This window comes from Camellia sinensis, chromosome 6 (genome assembly GCF_055761805.1).
Source record: "Camellia sinensis isolate YWXY chromosome 6, ASM5576180v1, whole genome shotgun sequence".
NCBI classification, from domain to species: domain Eukaryota; kingdom Viridiplantae; phylum Streptophyta; class Magnoliopsida; order Ericales; family Theaceae; genus Camellia; species Camellia sinensis.
In genome coordinates, this window is record NC_138966.1 from 174,759,116 (window position 1) to 174,780,714 (window position 21,599).

The following is a 21,599-nucleotide window of genomic DNA, read 5'->3' on the forward strand; positions in this document are numbered from 1 at the left end:
TTAAGAACAAGCATAAAAAAAATTTCTTGAAAAATCCAACACATATAATTATTATCAAAATATTAACTTTAATACAATATAATAAAAAAAAGACATTTAATTCCTTAAAAAGTTTAGCACATATGATTATTATCAAAATATTAAACTTTAATATAATATAAAAAAGAAAAAAAAAACATTTAAAAAAAAAAGAGAAGACATTTAAAAATCGTAATTCACATATATAGATAATTGTAAACACAATCCGTGCATAGCACGAGTGATATGCTAGTCTATACTATATATTAAGCAAAAAGGGTTTTTTAACCCCAATCTTTGTGGGAGCTCCAATCTCTCAATTTAAATTTCTTGATTTTTTGATTTAATTAAAAAAAAAAAACTTAGCACTTATTAACTTCTCCCAACCCCCAAGTCTTACCCTCATAATAACACTTTAACGTATTAAGAACAAGCATACAAATTTTTTTTGAAATCCAACACATGAATTCCTTGAAAAGTCCCAACACATATGATTATTATCCCTCGTAATAACACTTTAATCCATTAAGAACAAGCATAAAAAAAATTTCTTGAAAAGTCTAACACATATGATTATTATCAAAATATTAAATTTTAATATAATATAATAAAAAAAAAGAAGACATTTAGGGGTTGTTTGGGATGATCTAAATAAGTGTACTTTTTGACTTTTTATGAAATATGAGTTGGGTTTAGGTTGAGTTTGAAGTGATATGTTAGAGAGGTGATGTGACTTAAATAAGATGATGTGACTTAAATAGGATAGTGACTTTTTGACTTTTTATCTTTTTCAAAACATGCCAAACTTAACTTTAATTCCTTGAAAAGTCTAATACATATGATTATTATCAAAATATTAAATTTTAATATAATATAAAAAAGAAAAAAAAAAGACATTTAAAAAAAAATTAAAAATCGCAATTCACATATATAGATAATTGTAAATATATTAATGAAAATGGGGTTTCTAAACCTCAAGTCTTATGGGAGCTCCAATCTCTCAATCTTAATTTTTAAAATTTTTGATTTAAAAAAAAAACCTCCGTATTTATTGATTTGGTCAAAATTTTCTGATCAGCATTTATTAATTTTTTCCAATCCACATGTCTGCATTTATTGATTTAGTCAAAATCTCCTGATCAGCATTTATTAACTTTTTCTAATTCACATGCCTGCAGTTATTGATTTGGTCAAAATCACTTATTAGCATTTAAAATCCCCTCATACAATAATTATAGATATAGCCCGTGCATAGTTACTGCAGTAACTTTTTTAATTTCTCCTATACACTATGGTTAGTGATAAGATTGTTAAATTATTTTTATAAAAAATCTTAAAATAAATAATTTATATATTAAAAAAATTAAAATAAATATAAATATTTATAATTATTCCATGCATAGCACGGGTGATAGGCTAGTATATATTAAGTAAATGGGGATTTTTAACCCCAAGTCTTATGGGAGTTCCAATCTCTCAATCTAAATTTCTTGATTTTTTGATTTAAAAAAAAAAATAGCATTTATTAACTTCTCCCAAGTCTTACTCTCATAATAACACTTTAATGCATTAAGAACAAGTTTAAAAAAAATTCTTTGAAATCCAATACATATAAATTCCTTGAAAAGTCCCAACATATATAATTATTATCCCTCATAATAATATTTTAATGTATTAAGAACAAGTATAAAAAAAATTTCTTAAAAAGTCCAACACATATGATTATTATCAAAATATTAAATTTTAATATAATATAATAAATAAAAAAAACATTTAATTATTTGAAAAGTCCAACACATATGATTATTATCAAAATATTAAACTTTAATATAATATAAAAAATGAAAAAAAGAACACATTTAAAAAAAAATTTAAATCGCAATTCACATATATAGATAATTATAAACACAATTCGTACATAGCAAGAGTGATATGCTAGTAAAGATATAACAATAATGGAGTTTTTCTATTTAATACTGTTCAGTTTGGTGGAATGAGGAGAGGCAGAGAATTGGTACGTAGGGAAGTGTAGGGAATTAATTTATGCCATTAATTAATTATCCACCAAAAAATGAAAGTGTAAAATTACAAAATCCCCCTTAATATTTTTTTTTTTTTTTTTACTTCTCATCTAAATAAATGGTGTAATAGTAAATTGCCCTAAAATAATTGGCCACAGCATCTTTCCTGTTCAAATTAGATTGGAGGGTGTTGTTAGGCCTATGTGAACTCATCACGGAATTCGCATCGATAACTCGAACCGTTCAATATGTAAAATTTGTCGATTATTTCATTCCTGCAAAAATCATATTAATCGGATATCGAAAGCCATTTAATCATATTACATTTGTGTCAATGGTGAGTATAATTTTTAAAATAAATTATTTAATATAAATCTACTCCGATCAAGTGACTATCGATATCCGATTAACGTGATTTTTTATAAAGATGAAATATTTGACGAATCTTACGTATTAAACGATTCAGATTATCGATACGGGTTCCATAATCAACCCACAAAGACTAAACAACTCCCTCTAACTAAGATACTCAATTGAAGAGGAGTCTCTCCCAAAATAATCCTACCAAACAAATTGAAGAGATTTCCTTTCCTAAACCCTTCCCTCTCTTCCCTCCTACTTTCTTTCCCTTTCAATCTTCCATACCAAACATGTGCAACAGTTTCCCAGCACTACAGATAGCAGCCCACTTTCTTGGTTTCAAACACTTTTGTGGCAACCTATGAAGCCTATGATAGTTCCTTAGAAAACTCAAGTGTTGACTTCAGTGAAAAAGAAATTTATTTTGGACTCATGTTATTATTGCTATTATATAGTGTGATGGTCACTATATCATTTGCCTATGAATGTGTAATGCTCCGTCAAGCCCATTTTCCATTATTGAAAAAGCCTCATTGCACCAAAAATATATATATATATATATATATATATGTATATATATATATATTCATTTCATTTAGTGATAAAGTCCCAAAGCAATCTCTCCTATTTATGTGTTTAGCCTCTCACTGCAACATATAAGAATTTTACAGATTACATATTTTGATTTCTAAAAATAAAAAATTTGTTACAAAAAACATTTAGGAACCAATTTCTATCGTCATGAGAATAGTCACTAAAAAGTCATCTCGAAAAGTAAAAAAATAAGACTTTCAGCGACAAAATTTTAAAAATATCACTAATAAATTGACTTTTATGGACAAAATAATTTGTTCTCAAAAAGATAATAATTCATCACTAATGTCTAATTTTCGTTACTAAAAATATAATGACATTTTTCGCAACAAAAATATTTGATTTTTAAAAAATAATTTTATCCTTAAATTTTGATTTCTAAAATCTTAATTTTTTGTAGTGTCTCATAAAATACATTAATATATCTCAATAAATAATGAATAATTGCTTCCATTAAACGTGCATCTTCTAGTGAATCATAAATCTTGAAAAAGTGCACCAAGACGTAAGTTGACTCATTATTAGCTCAACCCATATACTCTATATTTTGATATCAAACACATCCACCATGACCATGAAAGTTACTGTTCATTCATTTACTTATTTATATTTTAAAATGAATTGTTGAAACCAATAGGCGAACACCTACGTATCAATTTTTTGAAATTGGTACAACAACTTACCAATTTTTCAACAATGTTGATACATAAAAATCTTGATAGAAGCAAAGTAATAATAATAATAATAATAATAATAATAATAATAATAATAAATGTGTTCAAATTCTAACCTATTTGACCTCTCTTTAGTTTAAATATAATCAAATTTTCAGCCCATTAAGTTATTTTTACCGCATAATTTACAACTAAGCAGAAGACTAAACAAACAGGATGACACAAAATCACAAAATAAAATGTAGAAAACAATCCATATATATGTAGTTATAAACATAAGCAGCTTATTTAAGCTGCAACAAGAAACACCAATGTATTGAGTAATCATCACCCTCAAGCTGAAACAATGGATATTGGAAACCCCATCAATTGCTCATCAGGAAAGATGGCTTAGACTCAAAACAATATCAGTAATTTGAGTTGCTCTACACTGTTGAAAATCTTTGTTTTGTTACAGTGTATACATAACCTTTTTCATCTTACCTACTCATTTTCATTTGGCTCTTCTAGGGTAGGCACTGTGTAGTTAGATCCACCCAATTCTTGTGTAAGAATTTCCATAGAATCTGAAACCTCAGCCTTATACACATACATCTTGCACATCCCCAAGAAGAAAACAAAATTCAACAAGTTGAGAATCGAGAAAAACGCATAGTAATAATCAAGATGAGAAGCATTTAGGTTATTCAGAATCCATCCCTGATGCCCATTTTGTTTAGTAATCCGTGACACTGTCGAAAGAAGAAAGGTACTCATGAAATTCCCAATTCCAAGACTAGTCATCGCATAGGATGTCCCTAGGCTCTTCATGCCTTCTGGTGCCTGGTCGTAGAAAAACTCAATCTTTGCTACTTCCAAAAAAGCATCAGCACTTCCCATAAGCACAAATTGAGGAAGCAAAACGAAAATACTTAGTGGCACTTGTCCTCCATTTTCAACCACATTGTGTTTTTTAGCCACACTTAGTCTATACCTCTCGGTTAGCGAAGCGATTAGCATGATAAAAACATGGAAAATTAAGCCAATTCCCATTCTTTGGAGGAGGGTTATGCCTCTAGGATTTTTTGTCCACTTTCTCATCAATTTTACGAAGTAACGATCATATATCACCACGGAGACAAGCATGGATAGGGTTATGAATCCGGCTAGACTAGCGGGGGGGATGCTGAAGCCGCCAAATTTTCTGTGGAGGGTTGTGCCTTGCTTGACAAAGAGAGTGTTGGTTTGCGCTAACATTGTGCTTGGAACAAATGTGGCTATTAAGATTGGGATCATTCTTAGCATTTGTTTGGTTTCTTCAACTTGGGTGACTGAGCATAGTGTCCATGAACTGGTGGAACCTGTTTTGACACAAGCTTTGTTGAGGAACCTGCATAAATATGTGCATGATATTAGAAGATCATGAAGAGATTTTTTTTTTTTTTTTTTTTTTTTTTTTTTTTTTTTTAAAGAAAGGGAGCTTGGATTGTAGAACCCATGGGTTTTTGGTTCCACACTGTTATTTAGTACGACTTTATGAATAAATTTCAGATACACCCATCTTTTCTTTGCTTTTTTGTATCAATATTTTTAAATGCTTTTTATGGTTTCATAAAACTCAAAAAATAACAAAACGTTGATGTTATCTGCAATAAAAATTGCACAAAAGATTCATAAAAAAAACAAGAAAACAAAAAAAAAAAAATCTTGAAAAGTCAACTTAAAAGTTCAATTAACATTTAAGGGTTATTTATTTATTTATTATTTTTTTAAAACTGAAAAACAAAACTAAAGGTAGTAAAGAAGCTAAAACCAAAAGTTGAATAAAAAAGTTACTCAAAAAATTAGTTGTATTGCTCTCAAATTAATTGGACTATTCAATCCAAAGTTAGGCCAAATTTAAACGAATGATAATAGAAACTTAACGGGAGTTTAGGAAGAGGTTAATATAATTAAAAAATCAAAAAAATATTAAAATATAAAAAAAGTCAATTATTCTTTCTTATTCTCTCTATTTTTTACATTTTTTTTTATAAAAAATTAAATAATTTATTTCCAAACACTTTAAAAAAAAAATTTATCTCATTTTTTAGTTTAAAAATCACTTCCCAAACAAACCATTAATACTAAATTGAGGGAGGGTGATGTTTTGCTCCTCAAATTAATTGGACTATTCAGTCCAAAGTTAGGCCAAATTTAAACGAATGATAATAGAAACTTAACGGGTGTTTAGGAAGAGGTTAATATAATTAAAAAGTAAAAAAATTATGCCAAAAAAAAAAAAGAGTCAAATATTCCTTGTTATTCTCTCTATTTTTTACATATATATATATATATATATATATATTTTTAATAAAAAATCAGAAAAATTATTTCCAAGCACTTTAATTTTTTCACCTCATTTTTTAGTTAAAAAATCACTTCCCAAACAAGCCGTTAGTGGATTAATACTAACCTGAGGGAGGGTGTGGAATCAATCCTAAACTTCCCTTCCTTGGTATACTCTTCCAAGTCAAGTTCATAAAACTCCTTAGGGTCACTAGGAATGGGCACCCTCCAATTCCTTAGGGCAGCCACAATCACCATAGCCATCCTTGTGAATGGACTCCCAGCGGGTACCCTATGCCTATAAAAGGGTGTTCCAGCCAAGAAGATCGAAATGGACACCAAGATGCCCGCAGTCGGAAGCCCATATCCTAAGGCCCAGCCCACAGTGTCTTGAATGTAGACCAGGATTGTATTGGCAAAAAGTGTCCCAAAAAATATGCTGAACATCCACCAGTTGAAGAAGGAAAGCTTGTGGGCCTTCTCTTTGGGCTCAAACTCATCGAACTGGTCTGCCCCAATGGTTGAGATGTTGGGCTTTGTGCCACCTGTCCCGATGGCTAGGGTGTAGAGTGCTCCATAGAAGACTACTAATTCAAGGGTTGAGGCCTTCTTGCAGTGGGCTGGGTCCGGGTCGGAGCAGTGGGGCGGTCTTAGTCCGGGGACTGAAACTGATAGGGTTAGGACTGACATGCCCTGCAGTCAGGATGACATAACCATTTTATCAAAAAAGATGAATGTGTTTTAATCATCATTTTTCTTCCTTTATTTTTTCAATTGAAGAACTTGATTTTCCTTCAAAGTCAATTATAATATTTTTATTTTATAATGAAAGTAATTTTTATTTTTTGCAGATGATGTTTAAACAGATGATTTATTATCGGCTATGTTATTGTTGACCACTAATTTTTTTTAAAATTTAAACCGTTAGAAAGAAAAACAATTTTATTAGTATTTATATTATATTTTTAATATATACAACGGATTTATACTAGAAACGTAGGCCACTTATTTTGATCTGTTTATACTAAAATTAATTGATGATAGACACAACAAATGCTGTTTATGTGGATTTTATAGATTTTTTTTTTTTTTTTAAGGAAAGTTGACATGCATATATCAAAAGAGCAGTACAAAAAGACAGCTAAAAACCAGTATCCAACGATGCCGCCTTTGCCGCCACATGTGCCAAATGTGGATTTTATAGATGAAAAAATGTTGGAGATGTCACGAGTTTTATTAAAAAATTTATTAAATATTTTACATAGTATAGAACTCACATAAGTTCCACATGATATGGGTTTTACACTCATGTAAAATTTTTAATAAAATTTTTAGATCTCTAACATTACTCTTATAGATGAGATGACAATAAATTTGTGGCTCAAATCCACCTTTTTTTTTCTTTTTTTTGTTAAACAAGGTGATTCAGACCTTGAGTAGTTCATATTCTTAAAAAAATTAGAATTTATATTCAATTCAACAAAATTTACTTAAATTTTTTTATTAAATAAATTGGCTTAATTTTAATTATTTTAAAAACATAATTCGTTTTGACTGCCCAAACTTCTTCATTTACCACCTCTATCAAAAAATAACAAAAATTGAAAAATCCATTATGTTCAATTTATGACACCACTAACAATGCCATGCTATTCACCCCAAAAAAACAATGCCATGCTTGACACCAATTAACACCACCAATTAAGTTGTTCTTAACTCTAGGAATCACAAGGTCAAAGTTTCACATGGTAATTATACATACATACATGATGGTTATTACCTAAAAAAAAATACATACATAAGAAGTTGTCCCATGTAGAAGGATGTACAAATATTATTTTTGAGAACAGGTTGTGTATATAATTCGATGATTTAGTTATCAATATTCAATCTATTTAATTTTTTACGTACACAAAACCAACGGTTCAAATAATTTGAAGTGCACCTTGAAATAAGCCCAAAAAGCCCAACACCTCTCCAGTTGGAAGTTGAACCCATGTTTTATGGGTGTGGTGTGTAGGAGCAGACCCGAGGGAGACTACAGTTCAAATTGTTTTGATTTTACAAAATATACCTTTTTTAGACTACAATTTTCTTTTCTGTTTTCAAGTCTATAATTAATTAAAGATTAATTCGTCATTTTCTTTCTTAATTCAGTGATTTGGCGAAACAGCCTTGTCCAAGCCCAAAAATTACCCATATACTGGTCAATAACATTTGGATGGGTCAGTATAATGATTTGGCATGATTAAACATCTTAATCTGTGTCTTAAGTTTTCTTTACAGCAATAAAGCCTTCAATTTTAGGGCAAGTTTGGGATCTTTCAAAAAAGATAAAAAAACAAAAAATTACTTAAAGAGTTAAAAAGTTAACCCTATTCATCAAAAGTCAACAATTACGGCTGCACAACTCTCAATTCGAATTTTTCCTTACAAATCAATTTTTATAATTTTTTATTACACATTTTTTCATAAAAAGTCAAAAAGTTAACCCAAACATCTATATTTTCAACCTCAATTTTTTAATCTAAAAAGATAAAAAATACACTTATTTAAGACACCCCAAACAACCCCTTAATATAGATTTACTTACCCAAAAATTTTTTAGTATAGATCATAAAAAAAACAAAGCTTTAAATCATGGGTCCCAATGGATTTGGCATTATAATAAATGCATCCCATGTAAGTTGGAAACAACTTGCAAGTTGCAACCTTGATGTGACGAGTTAGGGCTAGCAAGGGGTTGGATTTAGACTACTAATAATGTCAAGTTTTGGCAATTATTATTATTATTTGTTTTACGTACATTGGACTTGGAAGTTGCAAATTTTTATTTATTTATTTATGGAAATTGAAAATTGCAATTTGAGAAAGGGAATGCTTTGTCTGTGATGAAGACTCAAATATATTTTTTTGGTTAATTTAGACTTGTTATGCTTACAATATTATATCCGCATATACCTCCCTCTAACTGACAGAGATTACTAATATTTATGTCAATAAGAAGATTTGAAACATCATATAAAATAGGGTAAATTATAAATATATCCCTGAGATTTGATTAAAATACGAATCGCTCCTATGATTTTGAAAATTATATTTCACCCCCTGAGGTTTATAATTTCATAACAAATCGCTCATTTTATTAATAAATCATTAAGTCAATTAACAGTTTTTAATGATATTAAAAATATGTTTCAATTGATAATTTAGGTAATTTTATTATTTTATAGGAAAACAATTATGAATTTTATTTTTTTAGTTAATTCTGTTAAATAAAAAATTTTAATAAGGGGATATTTGTAATTTTTCAAACCACAAGAAATAATTTATATTTTAAGCAAATCTCAAAAGTGTATTTGTAATTTACCCTAAAAAATAAAAATATTTCATGCTTCGGTGGGTTTTCAATATTCTTTAATGCGGAGTGGATTTGGCTTAATTAATTAGGCTAGAGGGTCAATTCAAAACCATTAAATTTTTAGACAACCGGCAGAAGAAAGATAAGAGAGTCCCAAAAAAATGTCCCAAAAATATAAAGTAAATGTAAATTCAAACATTTCATTTTTCTCACAAATTTTCAACAAATTATTTTTGGGTTTCCTAGCATTGTTGAGTTGTTAAATATGGGTGAGATTTTGCAGGTGATATTAATTTTCTAGAGTTAATTATGCCAAAACCTCTCAATTACTAGTTTTTTCTCATTAATGAATTTGCATATTAGGACACATTCAACTATAAAAATCTTACATTAACGATCATTCAAGAGGAGTAAAAGTGATATATTTTTATAATTGACTGAGTAAAAAATGTATGGTTCTCATATGAGAGGATAAGATGATGTTCTTCATTAATAGTTGAGGAGTTTTGATGTAATTAATTCTTTTACTAATTGCATGAAGAAGAGAAATGATTGTGCGCATGGGTTGTACCAGGAGATAAATAGCAGAAGCGAGCACGAACGTCCAATAACGGCCGAGATGAGCGTCGGCGACGTAGGCACCCAAGATGGGGGTCATCCAAACGGTGCCAACCCAGTTGGTGACATTGTTGGCTGAGGTTACAGTCCCCTGATGGAGTTTCTTGGTTAAGTATAATATCAAATTTGCTGATATTCCATGGTATGCCATACGTTCAAACACCTCATACACTGCTCAACAATCAAACCAAACAATATTATTGCTAAATAAATAAAAAAATTTGAAGAAGATGATTGATTGCATGTGCATAAAGCGCACGTTGGTGTGGGGTATCAATTGTTGTCCCATAAATGTATTATATGTGCAAAAGAGAAGTGATCACTAACATATGGGAGGGACAAGCTTTGGAGGCTTGTCTAAATTGCAAAACTTCTACTAGGAAGAAGGGTTTTGCCATGTGACTAGGTCCTACCATGAAAAACATTAAAAAAGAAGAGTACGGCAAATAATGCCTACTAGGAATCCCTTGTTATCAAATCTTTTTTATTTTTTGTCTTAATATACTTTCAGGACTACTTTGAAAAGATGGTTATAATCAATTTTTTGATTAAAAAGTGAATATAATCAGTTTTTTGTGAGATTATAATCTGGGAAGTGGATTATAACCCACTTCCCAAAAGACCCCTCAGTCACCAAAATTATTGAGACACACTAAAATTTTCGAGGCATAAAATTCCAGTACATTATAGTATAGTTGGAAGTTGAATGACACAGAAAATTTAGATATAGAAAATAATGATAGATTTTGCATTATTGGTGAAGGGTAGCTTTGGAGTGTTCAAATGGAGGTACCTGATGGTTGTGAACTTTTTGGTATATAGATAGTGTAAACTTTAATGACAGTGTGTGATGCTTCTGAGCCAACTAACTCAATTAATAGACCAGAAATCTTCAACAATAACAATTTTATAATTTGGAAACTTAAAATTTAAAAATTGAATCAACTTATATGTTTAGAATAATATTAGAGATCATGAAAAAAATATCATAAAATACATCATGAAGATTTCTCATCATTTGATTAAAGTGTGGTGTTTTATTGTATATGTAATCTAAAAGCGGAGAATCTTTCATGATATTTTTTTTAATTCTTAGCATTACTCGTTTGTTTATCCCTCCCCCTCTCTCTATCAATTCATTTTTGCTTTTCACCATATTAGCTTGCTTTCAAATTTAGCTAGATTATCCTCAATTTAAATTCAAAATTTTCCCAATTTAATCATTTCTTGTTAGTGTTAGATTGAGCAACAAAGTTTAGGAAAGAAAATACAGTGACAAATGAACATAATTGTCAATACTTTTCCATAAACTCTTATCAAATGGCCACAGAAAATATGATAATCTTATCTTGAAGGATGGAGAATTTTTTTTTTTTTGGTTGATAAATTGAAGTCATAGTTTGAGAAAGAAAAATTCGAACCACTATCGAGATGTATGAATTCTGGCCAACTCGAATAGTCCTACTAATTGGTTAGAGCCAAAGAATCATTGGTTGCAAAAGGGCGATGAGAGGTACCCTCTATAGATTTCATGGAACTCACTAAACTTCCTAAGCAAGAATCTCTTAAAGTAGAACAACACAACAAGGCTTCCAAGGTTCACACAAGTGCCCAAAAGGTGAGGTCATTCGTGAGTTGTCTCAAGAGAGAGAGAGAGAGAGAGAGAGAGAGAGAGAGAGAGAAGTACCAACAACAAAGGAGCATGCCCTCCAACCACCTCTGTTGGATCTAAGGACAGGTTTTCCTTTGAGATCCACAGTTCCATCTTGTGTGTAGTCATCAAGCCTTTCTTCCACAGACATCTTTTTGCTTGGGTGCTCTACTTTTTGTCCTACAAGTTGGAGAACTTAGTTCTACTTAGTTGTGTTTCTTCGAACCAAACGCTTTTATAGACCTCTCTTGCTTTGCCTACTACCAAAATATCCTCCTTTAACTTCTTCAATCCTTCACAAAAAAAAAAAAAAAAAAAAAAAACAAATCAAAACAAAACCAAATAAAATGGAAGGTCATTTTGGGAATTGAATTTTTCAATAATTTTTTACTTTTAAAAAAAATATATGTAAAAATTAGTGAGAATAATTAACTTTTTTATAATGATTTTTTTACTTTCTGACTTTTTTGTTAAAATTGTACGATCTCAAAGTAGGCTTAAATTCTAACCCAAATCTTTTTATTTTTCATTTTTATAAAATTAATATTAAAAAAAAGAGAAATGTTTTTCTCCCCGAATGAGCCCCCCGAATGCCCCGAATCAGAGAGAAAGAGAGAGAGAGAGGGAGAAAAAGAGGAGAGGGAGAGAGAGAGAGGGGAAGGAGGATCGTCGCCCGCCGTCGCCTCGCAGCAGCTCCGCCTCCACCCCCCGCCTTCGCCCCGCCTCCGCCTCACCTCCGCCTCCAGTCCTAGTTTGTTGGCCCCCTCCCCTCCCCTCCTCCCCCGCCTCTGCCTCCCCTCTCTTTCTTCTTCTTTCTTCTTTCTTTCTGCTTCTTCTGATTTTCTGATTGAAAAAAAAAAAAAAAATTAAAACGACGAAACGACGTCGTTTCGTTATTTCGGGGCATTCGGGGGAGCTCAATTCGGGCTCTCAATCGGAACTGTAAAAACAATGACATTATATTTCTAGGGTAATTGGTAATTGTCAAAATTAATGGGTGGTGATTAATATGGTATGGGATAAATCTAAAGTCTCATAATCATTTGGTCTAGAAAGTGGTAACCCTCTTGACTAGTTGACATGTGTATAAAGTTTATTATCAAGTTATAGCAATTAAGGGGTTGTTTGGGGTGTTCTAAATAAGTGCACTTTTTGATTTTTTGGACTAAAAAGTTGAGGGAAAAAAGATGATTGTTTGGGATAATTTTTTGACTTTTTACGAAAAAATGTGTATTAAAAATTATATAAATTAGTGTATATAAAAAGATTAGATGGAATAGGCTGTACGATAGGATGAATGGAGGGACAGCGTCAGCAGAGTAGAGGTTGGAAGATGATTCCCTGCTTTTCGGGTATTGAATTGGAGGTGCTGTTCGACCCGGGAGGTCCACCACGGGTTCCGTTTTGCTAATCAAAACCGTTTAATGTGTAGAACTCGTCGAGTACTATATTCTTGTAAAAAATCACGTTGATCGGATATCGATAGGTATCTGATTGGATTAGTTTGTTTTCAACCGTTAACTATAACACCATCCATTTTATAAATTTTAATTGATTTGATCAAATAGTTACCGATATCTGATCAATGTGATTTTTTACAAGTATATAGTACTCGACAAGTTCTACACATTGAACGGTTCAGATTATTAAAAATGGACCCGTGATGGCCCCCACGTGCCGAACAGCACTGTGTTATTTGTACACTTAAATAAGTGCAATTTTTCCCAAAAGTCAGCTCCGCCTGCTCTGCCGTTAGAGTTGTTTAAAAAGGAAAATTGTGTAAAATTAATTTTTTAATATTTTTTTTGAGTGATTAGTGATAACCTTTTGACTTTTTGAGTAACTTTTTAACTTTTTGACTTTTTTTGGATACCGAAACCATGCGTAAATTTTAGCCTAGCAATCACCAAAAACAAGTTTATCTATTAATTTTTATTTTTTTAAAGCATCAATGGTTATGGGTTGCACAACAGTAGCCCTCCCTATCCATAAACCCTCAATCTAAGTGAAAGCACTATTTGATTCTGAATATGTGATGAGAGATTTTTTTTCAGATAGGGTGTGATAAGAGATTTTGTCAATAAACTAGTTGATGTTCATAGTTTATTATTAAAAGTTAGCATGTAAACTTGGGTTGGTTAAAGCTTGCAGGTGACATCGGTGGGCCCACAGAAGCTTTTGACCCACCACTTAGAGCCCAATTCACGGTTCAAGCACTAAAACCCAACACCATTGAAAACCCAACATTGTACCAGGAACCAATGGCATCCAAATACTTGTCAAGAGGAGAACCAGCCACGTAAGTAGACAAAGATCCTGCAGAATTGTTGCACCACACATCAGCCATTAATGAGGCTCCTGCAATATTAAATGCGATAACCCCTTCACGTTGGAACGGGCAACCTCACCATAAACAAGGCAAGCTAGAGTATAAACTTTCGGCCAACATGACAAGTCGGAGTGAACAAGGAAATGATGAATAAAGGATATAAGGAGGTTTCCAAGACACACAAAAAGTTAAGTTCTCTATTCTTATTCTCACTCGACACATCATCAATCTCTCTCTCTTCTAACTTGGTCGTCAGAAGGTCCGCTGGGGGACTCATGTTCCCCGTTGGACACTTTTACAAGTACTTTAGTGAGCTTAGTGACGGGGAAACGGTGTAGGAAGCGTGGGTCAGCCCGACTCCCCCTCTAAAGATCAGCAGTATCATCAGTTGACGCCGTCTGTGGGAACTTCACTCCGGGTAACAGTTGTGCTCATTGTTGCTGGAGACCCGTTCCCGATAATTCCTCCTCACCGACCATCAAAGTGGATGGTCACAACGAGATCCATGGCTTCTCAACACAACATCGTCGACCTCCAAGCCAACCCTCCAAACCCAAGCAACCTACCTCAGTACTTCACAGAACTCACCAACAGCATCAACCGTTTGGCCGAGCAAAACCAAGCCTTGATCAACGCCTTACTCCAGGGAAACCTCTCTATACCTCCTCCACCACCACAAGATATCCCTCCCAACCGAGAATGAACCCGGAGCCATCCTTTCTAACAAACCCATCTCTCCAACTTAGAGAGTCTGCAAGCCCCACCTCAAGACATAAACCCGCCACCTCGGGGTTTACATCCATCAGTTCAAGCACCTACTCCTGAAGGAGAGGCTAGTAGTGTTCAAGCCCCACTGCACTCTGGAGGTGACAATGTTCCTATTTAGGATACGAAACTCCAAGCCATGAAACTCCAACTTCAAGGAGTCATGCAGAATATACAGAATAAACCCTCCATAACAGCCAACTCCCCATTTGTCGCCTCTATCAGGGACAAACCCCTACCCCCTAAGTTCAAAATGCCCTCGATCGACTCATTCGATGGCACAACGGATCCGATTGACCATTTGAAGACCTACAGAACCCTCATGATCCTCCATGCTTTTCTTGACGAAATCATATGTCGGGCTTTCCCCGTGACGCTTAAGGGGTCTGCTCGACTATGGTTTAGTCAGCCGCCATCGGACTCTGTCTCTACTTTCCAACACTTAAGTGAGTCCTTCCTGAGCCATTTTATTGGTGCTCAGCGCCAGCAGCGCCCGACAACTCAACTGCTTAATATCCGTCAGACAGAAGGGGAGTCACTACGTAGCTTTGTCACCCGTTTCAACATCGAGGCCCTACAAGTGGCGAAAAACGACGATAAGGTCATCCTCACAGCCTTCATGGCCGGTTTACGACCATCTGATTTCTTTTTCTCCCTTTTATAAAACCCTTCAACCGCCATGGCCATCGTCCTCTCCAAAGCCCAAAAATATATGAACACCGAAAACTCTGTGGCAGCCCGCCAAGATACTATAACTAAAAATCCAACCCTCGGGGAGAAAAGAAAGGAATCCAAAACCAAACCCTCCCAATATACACAGCAAGCCCCTCAGTATACCGACTGACTCGCTCGAGCCGACCGACCGGCACCTATCCGACCGCCCGGTCGGTTCGAGCGATACACCCTTCTCAATTTCCCCATGAAACAAGTCTTGAACCAGATCCAACGAGATTACAACCTAAAATGGCCCCAACCATCACAATCTCTTTCCAACTGGCGAGATCAATCCAAGTACTGCCGTTTCCATCAAGACCACGGCCACAACACTGAAGAATATGTTAACCTTAAAGACCAGGTAGAGGATTTGATACGCTAGGGGTGCCGCAGTTAGTTCGCGGCAGCCCGTCCCCAGCAGCGACCAAGGACCGACCCGCCAGGGACCACCGCTGACATATCCCCCCCGACAACCTGCACAACCCAAGCGAGACAATGATCAGCCCCCACCACAACCCCCAGCACAAGGCAATCCTGTCTCCCCGATCAGAGAGATCAGAGTCATCGCTGGCGGGCTCGCATGCGGAGGTCCATCCCGTTCGACCCAACAAGCCGAACTCACAAAAATCAGACAAGGCTCCGATAACGAAGTCGCGACATTAGATCACCCCTTCAAACACCCCAAGCAGTGGACTGAACCCATCACCTTTACGGAGGCCGATTGCACATGCATCAGTTACCCCCACGACCACCCCCTCATCATCTTTTCTCTCCTATCCAATTACAAAGTCAGATGGGTGCTTGTCGACAACGGCAGCTCTTCAGACATCATCTTCCTGAACGCCTATCGCCAGTTCAAGGTCGGAGACGAAAAATTGTCCCCTCTCCAAACCCCGCTAGTTGGCTTCACGGGGGATCGGATGACCTCCATAGGCTCCATCAATCTTCCCATCACCATCGGAGAGTATCCACGGTAGACCACCAAGCTACTCACTTTCCTTGTCGTCGACTGCTCTTCTACTTATAACATAATCCTCGAACGCACAGCTCTTAATGTTTTCTAAGCTGTCACCTCTACATACAATCTAGCCATGAAATTCCCTACCGACCTCAGGGTCAGCACCGTGAGGGGCGAGCAGATGATGGCCCGAGAATGCTATGTCACCTCACTAAAAGAGGTCAAGCTGAAGGAGGCTATGATCATCGAAGGACTTGACGTCATAGACGAAGAAGAGTTAGTCAGAGGGGAACCAGTGGAGGAACTTGTCGAAGTCCCTATCGATCCTACCAACTCACCCAAAACAGCCAAGATTGGCAGCCAACAATTCTCTCAGGCCAAGGCCGATCTCACAGCTCTCTTAGCCGAGCACAACGATGTGTTTGCCTGGACCCATTCAGACATGCTGAGCATTGATCCCTCTTTCATCACTCATCGTCTCAGTATTGAGCCCCACTTCCGACCTCTCTGTCAGAGGCAGCATATTTTTCACCCGGAACGCAATACCCTCATCGCCTCTGAGGTAGACAAACTACTAAAGGTGCAATTCATCAAAAACATGGAATACCCCAGGTGGCTGTCCAATGTAGTCTTGGTCCGCAAAAAATAATGGTAAATGGCGACTCTGTGTCGACTATTCCGATCTTAATCGGGCTTGCCCCAAAGATAGTTATCCCCTCCTCCGGATAGATCTGCTGGTTGATGCAACTGATGGACATCAGATGCTTAGTTTCACGGATGCCTTCTCCGGCTACAATCAAATTCTGATGCACCCAGCTGACCAGGAACACACCTTGTTCATCACAGACAGAGGAACTTATTACTATCGTATTATGTCGTTCGGCTTGAAAAATACTAAAGTAACTTACCAACGTCTGGTTAATGCCGTCTTTCAACACCAGATAGGTCAGAATATGGAAGTCTACGTCGATGACATGCTAGTCAAGAGTAAACTCCCCTCTGATCATTTGGCAGACCTGCGAGAAACCTTCGAAACCTTACGCAGATATCAGATGAAGCTGAATCCCGAAAAGTGCGCCTTCGGCGTTAGATCTGGGAAGTTTTTGGGCTTCATAGCCAGCCAACAGGGCATCGAGGCTAACCCCAAAAAGATCAAGGCCCTGATAGAAATGCGGTCTTCCAGAATGGTCAAGGAGGTTTAATGGCTCACAAGCAGAGTTGCCGCCCTCAACCGTTTTATTTTTCGGGCAACAGACAAGTGTCTTACATTCTTTAAAGTCCTCCGACAGACGTTTGAGTGGAGCACCGAATCTGAGGAGGCCTTTCAACAACTGAAGCAGTGCATGGCCAACCCCCCTCCTCTCTCAAGCATTCCCAAGCAAAACCCGCTTCCTCTACTTAGCTGTATCAAACACTACAGTCAGTGTTGCCCTTATCAGGGAAGATAGCTCAGTACAACATCCAGTCTACTACATTAGCCGCGCTCTCAAGGGGGTAGAACAGAACTATCTTCTGCTGGAAAAAATGGCCCTCGCCTTGGTCATAGCCTCCAGGTGCCTCTAACCTTATTTCCAAGCTCACTTCATAGTGGTTCTCGCTGACCAGCCTCTGAAAAAGGTCATGCAACAACTAGAGTTGTCAGACAGACTTATACAATGGTCCGTCGAACTCAGTCAGTTTTAAATCTCTTACCGATCTCGAATAGCGATCAAAGGACAGGCCGTCGCCTTTTCAATACTTTTCAGATCAAATACATCCCTAGGTCAGAAAACTCAAAGGCTAACAAAATGGCCTAATTAGCCTCGGCCGACTAGTCAAACCTCAGCCATGGCACCCACATTGAATACCTGACCCATCCGGCTACTTCGCCAAACCAACAGGAGGTTCACTTCCTCCAAAATGAACCTATCTCATGGACTACAGACATCCTTCCGTTCTTGACACGGGGGGAGTTACTAGACGATAAACAGCAGGTTGCCAAAGTTAGAGCCCGGTTGTCTAATTACATCTTTATCAACGGCCTACTGTACAAACGAGGATTCTCGCGCCCATACCTCAGGTGTCTCAGTCCCAATCAAGTGACCTATGTGATGAGAGAAGTCTACGAGGGCATTAGCAGTAATCATTTGGGTGGAAGATCTCTGGCCCATAAAATCCTCCGGACCGGTTACTTTTAGCCTACTTGCAATCAAGATGCCAGCGAATTTATGCTTAAGTGTGATAAATGCCAGCGCTTTGCCAACATCCTTCATGCTCCACCAACAGAGCTGATTACACTAAGCGGTCCTTACCCCTTTCACTAAGTAGGGCATCGACTTAGTTTGTTATTTACCCACTGATAGGGGCCAAACCAAGTTCGCTGTGGTTGTCATTGACTACTTCACCAAATGGGTGAAAGTAGAACCCCTTGCTATAATCACTGAGCGAAACACCACCAAGTTCATCTGGCAATCTATCGTATGCCGATTGAGAATTCCCCAAGCCATCATTTCAGACAATGGCAAACAATTGGACAATGCCAAATTCAGGAAATTCTGTGAAAAGCTAAACATTAGACCATGTTTCTCTTCCCGGGCCATCCCCAAACTAATGGGCAAGTCAAAGTCACTAATTGCTCCCTCCTGAAGAACATCAAGACTAAGTTGGAAGCCGCTAAAGGACTCTGGGCTGAAGAATTACCGAACGTACTCTGGGCTTATCAGATGACCGCCTGAACCCCTACTGGGGAGACCCCTTTTCGCCTAACATACGGTGCTGAGGCAGTCATCCCAGTGGAAATCGGCCTGCTGGCCCCTCGGGTTTTGCACCCAAATCCAGAACTAAACGAAGAGTTGTGTCGGGCTGATTTGGACCTGATTGAAAAGCTCCGAGAGACAACTGTTGTCAGACGGGCGTCATATCAGTAGAAAATGAGAACACATTATAACTGCAAGGTTTAACCTCGAGAGTTCGCAGTGGGGAACCTAGTCTTGCGCGAAGCAACCCTTGCCACTAAAAATCCACCCGGGAACTTACCGTCTCCAGGATATGGAAGGCAGAGACCTCCCCCATCCATGGAATGCCGAGCACTTGAAGCGTTATTTACAGTAATGGCGTCCCTTGTTTTTCTATCATTCAATTGTTGTCTGTTCTCTTTTGCCGATCTGCGCACTTGTTTATTTTTGCCCTTTCCATACACGATGTAAATTTGTGATCGACAAATTATGCCTCAATGACAACAATTTCACATCTCCATTTATCTATGTTGTGTTTCAACTGCAAGTTTTAGACCGAGCCTCAGCCCGACTGAGCCCTCCAAGCCTTAGCCAGACTGAGCATGAAGAGCTCAGCCAAACTGAGTTAACCACAGCCTCAGCTCGACTGAGCCCTCCAAGCCTCAGCCTGACTGAGCATGAAGAGCCCAGTCAGACCGAGTTAACCCAAGCCTCAGCTCGACTAAGCCCTCCAAGCTTCAGCCAAACTGAGCATGAAGAGCTCAGCCAGACTGAGTCAACCAAAGCCTCAGCCTGACTGAGCCCTGCAAGCCTCAGCCAGACTAAGCGTGAAGAGCTCAGCCAGACCGAGTTAACCAAAGCCTCAGCCCGACTGAGCCCTCCTAACCTCAGCCAGACTGAGCATGAAGAGCTCAGCCAGACTGAGATCAAAGAGCTCGGCCAGACTAAGTCAACACTAGTCTCATCCAAACAAAGCATGTAGTTACAATTAGTCATAATTAGTCTTAGCCAGACTGGTTTCAATCTCAGTTCATGCTTGTCCAGTTTTTACCATTTATGCAAGTTAGGTTACTTGTCCTATTTCACATTCACAAACTTTACTTGTCCATTTTTACCATTTGAACTCTACCATTTCACATTCACAAACTTTACTTGTCCATTTTACTCATCCATTTTTACCACTTGAACTTTACTATTCACATAAAAAAAAAATAACAATAACAATAGCAATAACAACAATAATAGAACTTGTCGTTTTATTAACAAACTTGCACTTTTCTACAATTCATTACAGAAATTACATTTACTTCAGAAAAAAAAAAAAAAAAACACCCAGCCCTTAATCCTCTTCGCTGGACACGAGATCTTCCTCTTCAACCCCCTCATCCAAGGAAGTCTGAGCAACGTCGTCTTTTTCCGCTTTCACGAGACTAAAGCCCACGTCTGGGAACAGCTCTTGCGCCTTATACTTGAAACTCATCCAGCCGTTGTCCCAATACTGGCTCATCTCATGCTTGTAGAAGTCCGACCGCTGAAAGCTTTGGATCACTTCTTCTTGGCTCTTACCTTCAACAGCCACTCCCGACGGCCCAGCACCTCTTTCCCCCTCCTTCGCCAAGCTCCTGGCGACCGCGGCGTCAATGGCCATCTGGAATTCGACAGACCCCTTAAATTGCTCCGCAGCTGCCACACATAAGTCGGGGTACGTCGCCCTTTCAGAGGCCGTTTTGGCCCTCTCTTCTGCCAATGACTTCTCCAACTCTGCAATTCGCCCATCTGCTTCTTCTTTGTCCTTAATCGCCTAGTTACGCAGATCTTCGTTATTGGCAAAGACCTCTTCCAACCTTTCCTTGGCAGTGATGCAGGCTTCTTGGACTACACTTAGCTTCCTCTGCTTGCCCGCCAACTCAAACTCCAGTGATACTGCCTTGTGGCGCACCGCTTCCAGCTCTGCTTTAGTCACGACGAGCTCGGCGGCAACACGCTCTGCCAAGTAGCTGTATACCACTGCCAGTACTTCCATCTTCTTTGCCCTTTGTACATACTCCAACCCCTTGGCTGTTACGACCCAAACCCGGCCCTATGGGTTTAGCACCGTAACCGGCCAGTAATCCGAGATTACCGAAGGCCTGCTTAACAGTAATACAGTAAAACAGAGTACAGGGCCTGGCGGAAGCCAATACAGTAATTAAACAATGTCCAATGAGCTGTGACAGTCTGTATGCCAAAAAGATTTTTTTCATGCATTCATACATATACAAACAGTACAGTCTATACAAAATTTACAGTCACACAGTACAGGGACCTAATCCCTTGATAACAGTACGGTAAACATTCAGTCTATACAGAACAGTTAGACAGTATGAAGACAGGCGGGGGAAAAACAAACAGAACACCCCCAAGCCATAGCATGGCAACTCGGAACCTCGCAGTGAGGCACAAAGGCTGGCTTGACAAAACTGGAGTCTAACCCACGCTCCTAGCTCCGATCTGGTGGCTGAGCACCTACATATAA

General features: G+C 37.0%; 1 protein-coding gene across 1 annotated transcript; it reads right to left on the minus strand.

Annotated features, from left to right (window-relative positions):
* Positions 1-3,884: 3,884 nt before the first annotated feature.
* On the minus strand, positions 3,885-11,901 carry LOC145793058 (protein NRT1/ PTR FAMILY 5.2-like). The gene is made up of 4 exons (XM_082875460.1): positions 11,641-11,901; positions 9,907-10,124; positions 6,102-6,667; positions 3,885-5,036 (listed from the first exon to the last, which is right to left on the minus strand). Exons 1-4 carry the CDS (start codon positions 11,753-11,755, stop codon positions 4,151-4,153), a joined length of 1,785 nt encoding a protein of 594 aa, XP_082731586.1. The 5' UTR covers positions 11,756-11,901; the 3' UTR covers positions 3,885-4,150.
* Positions 11,902-21,599: the final 9,698 nt, after the last annotated feature.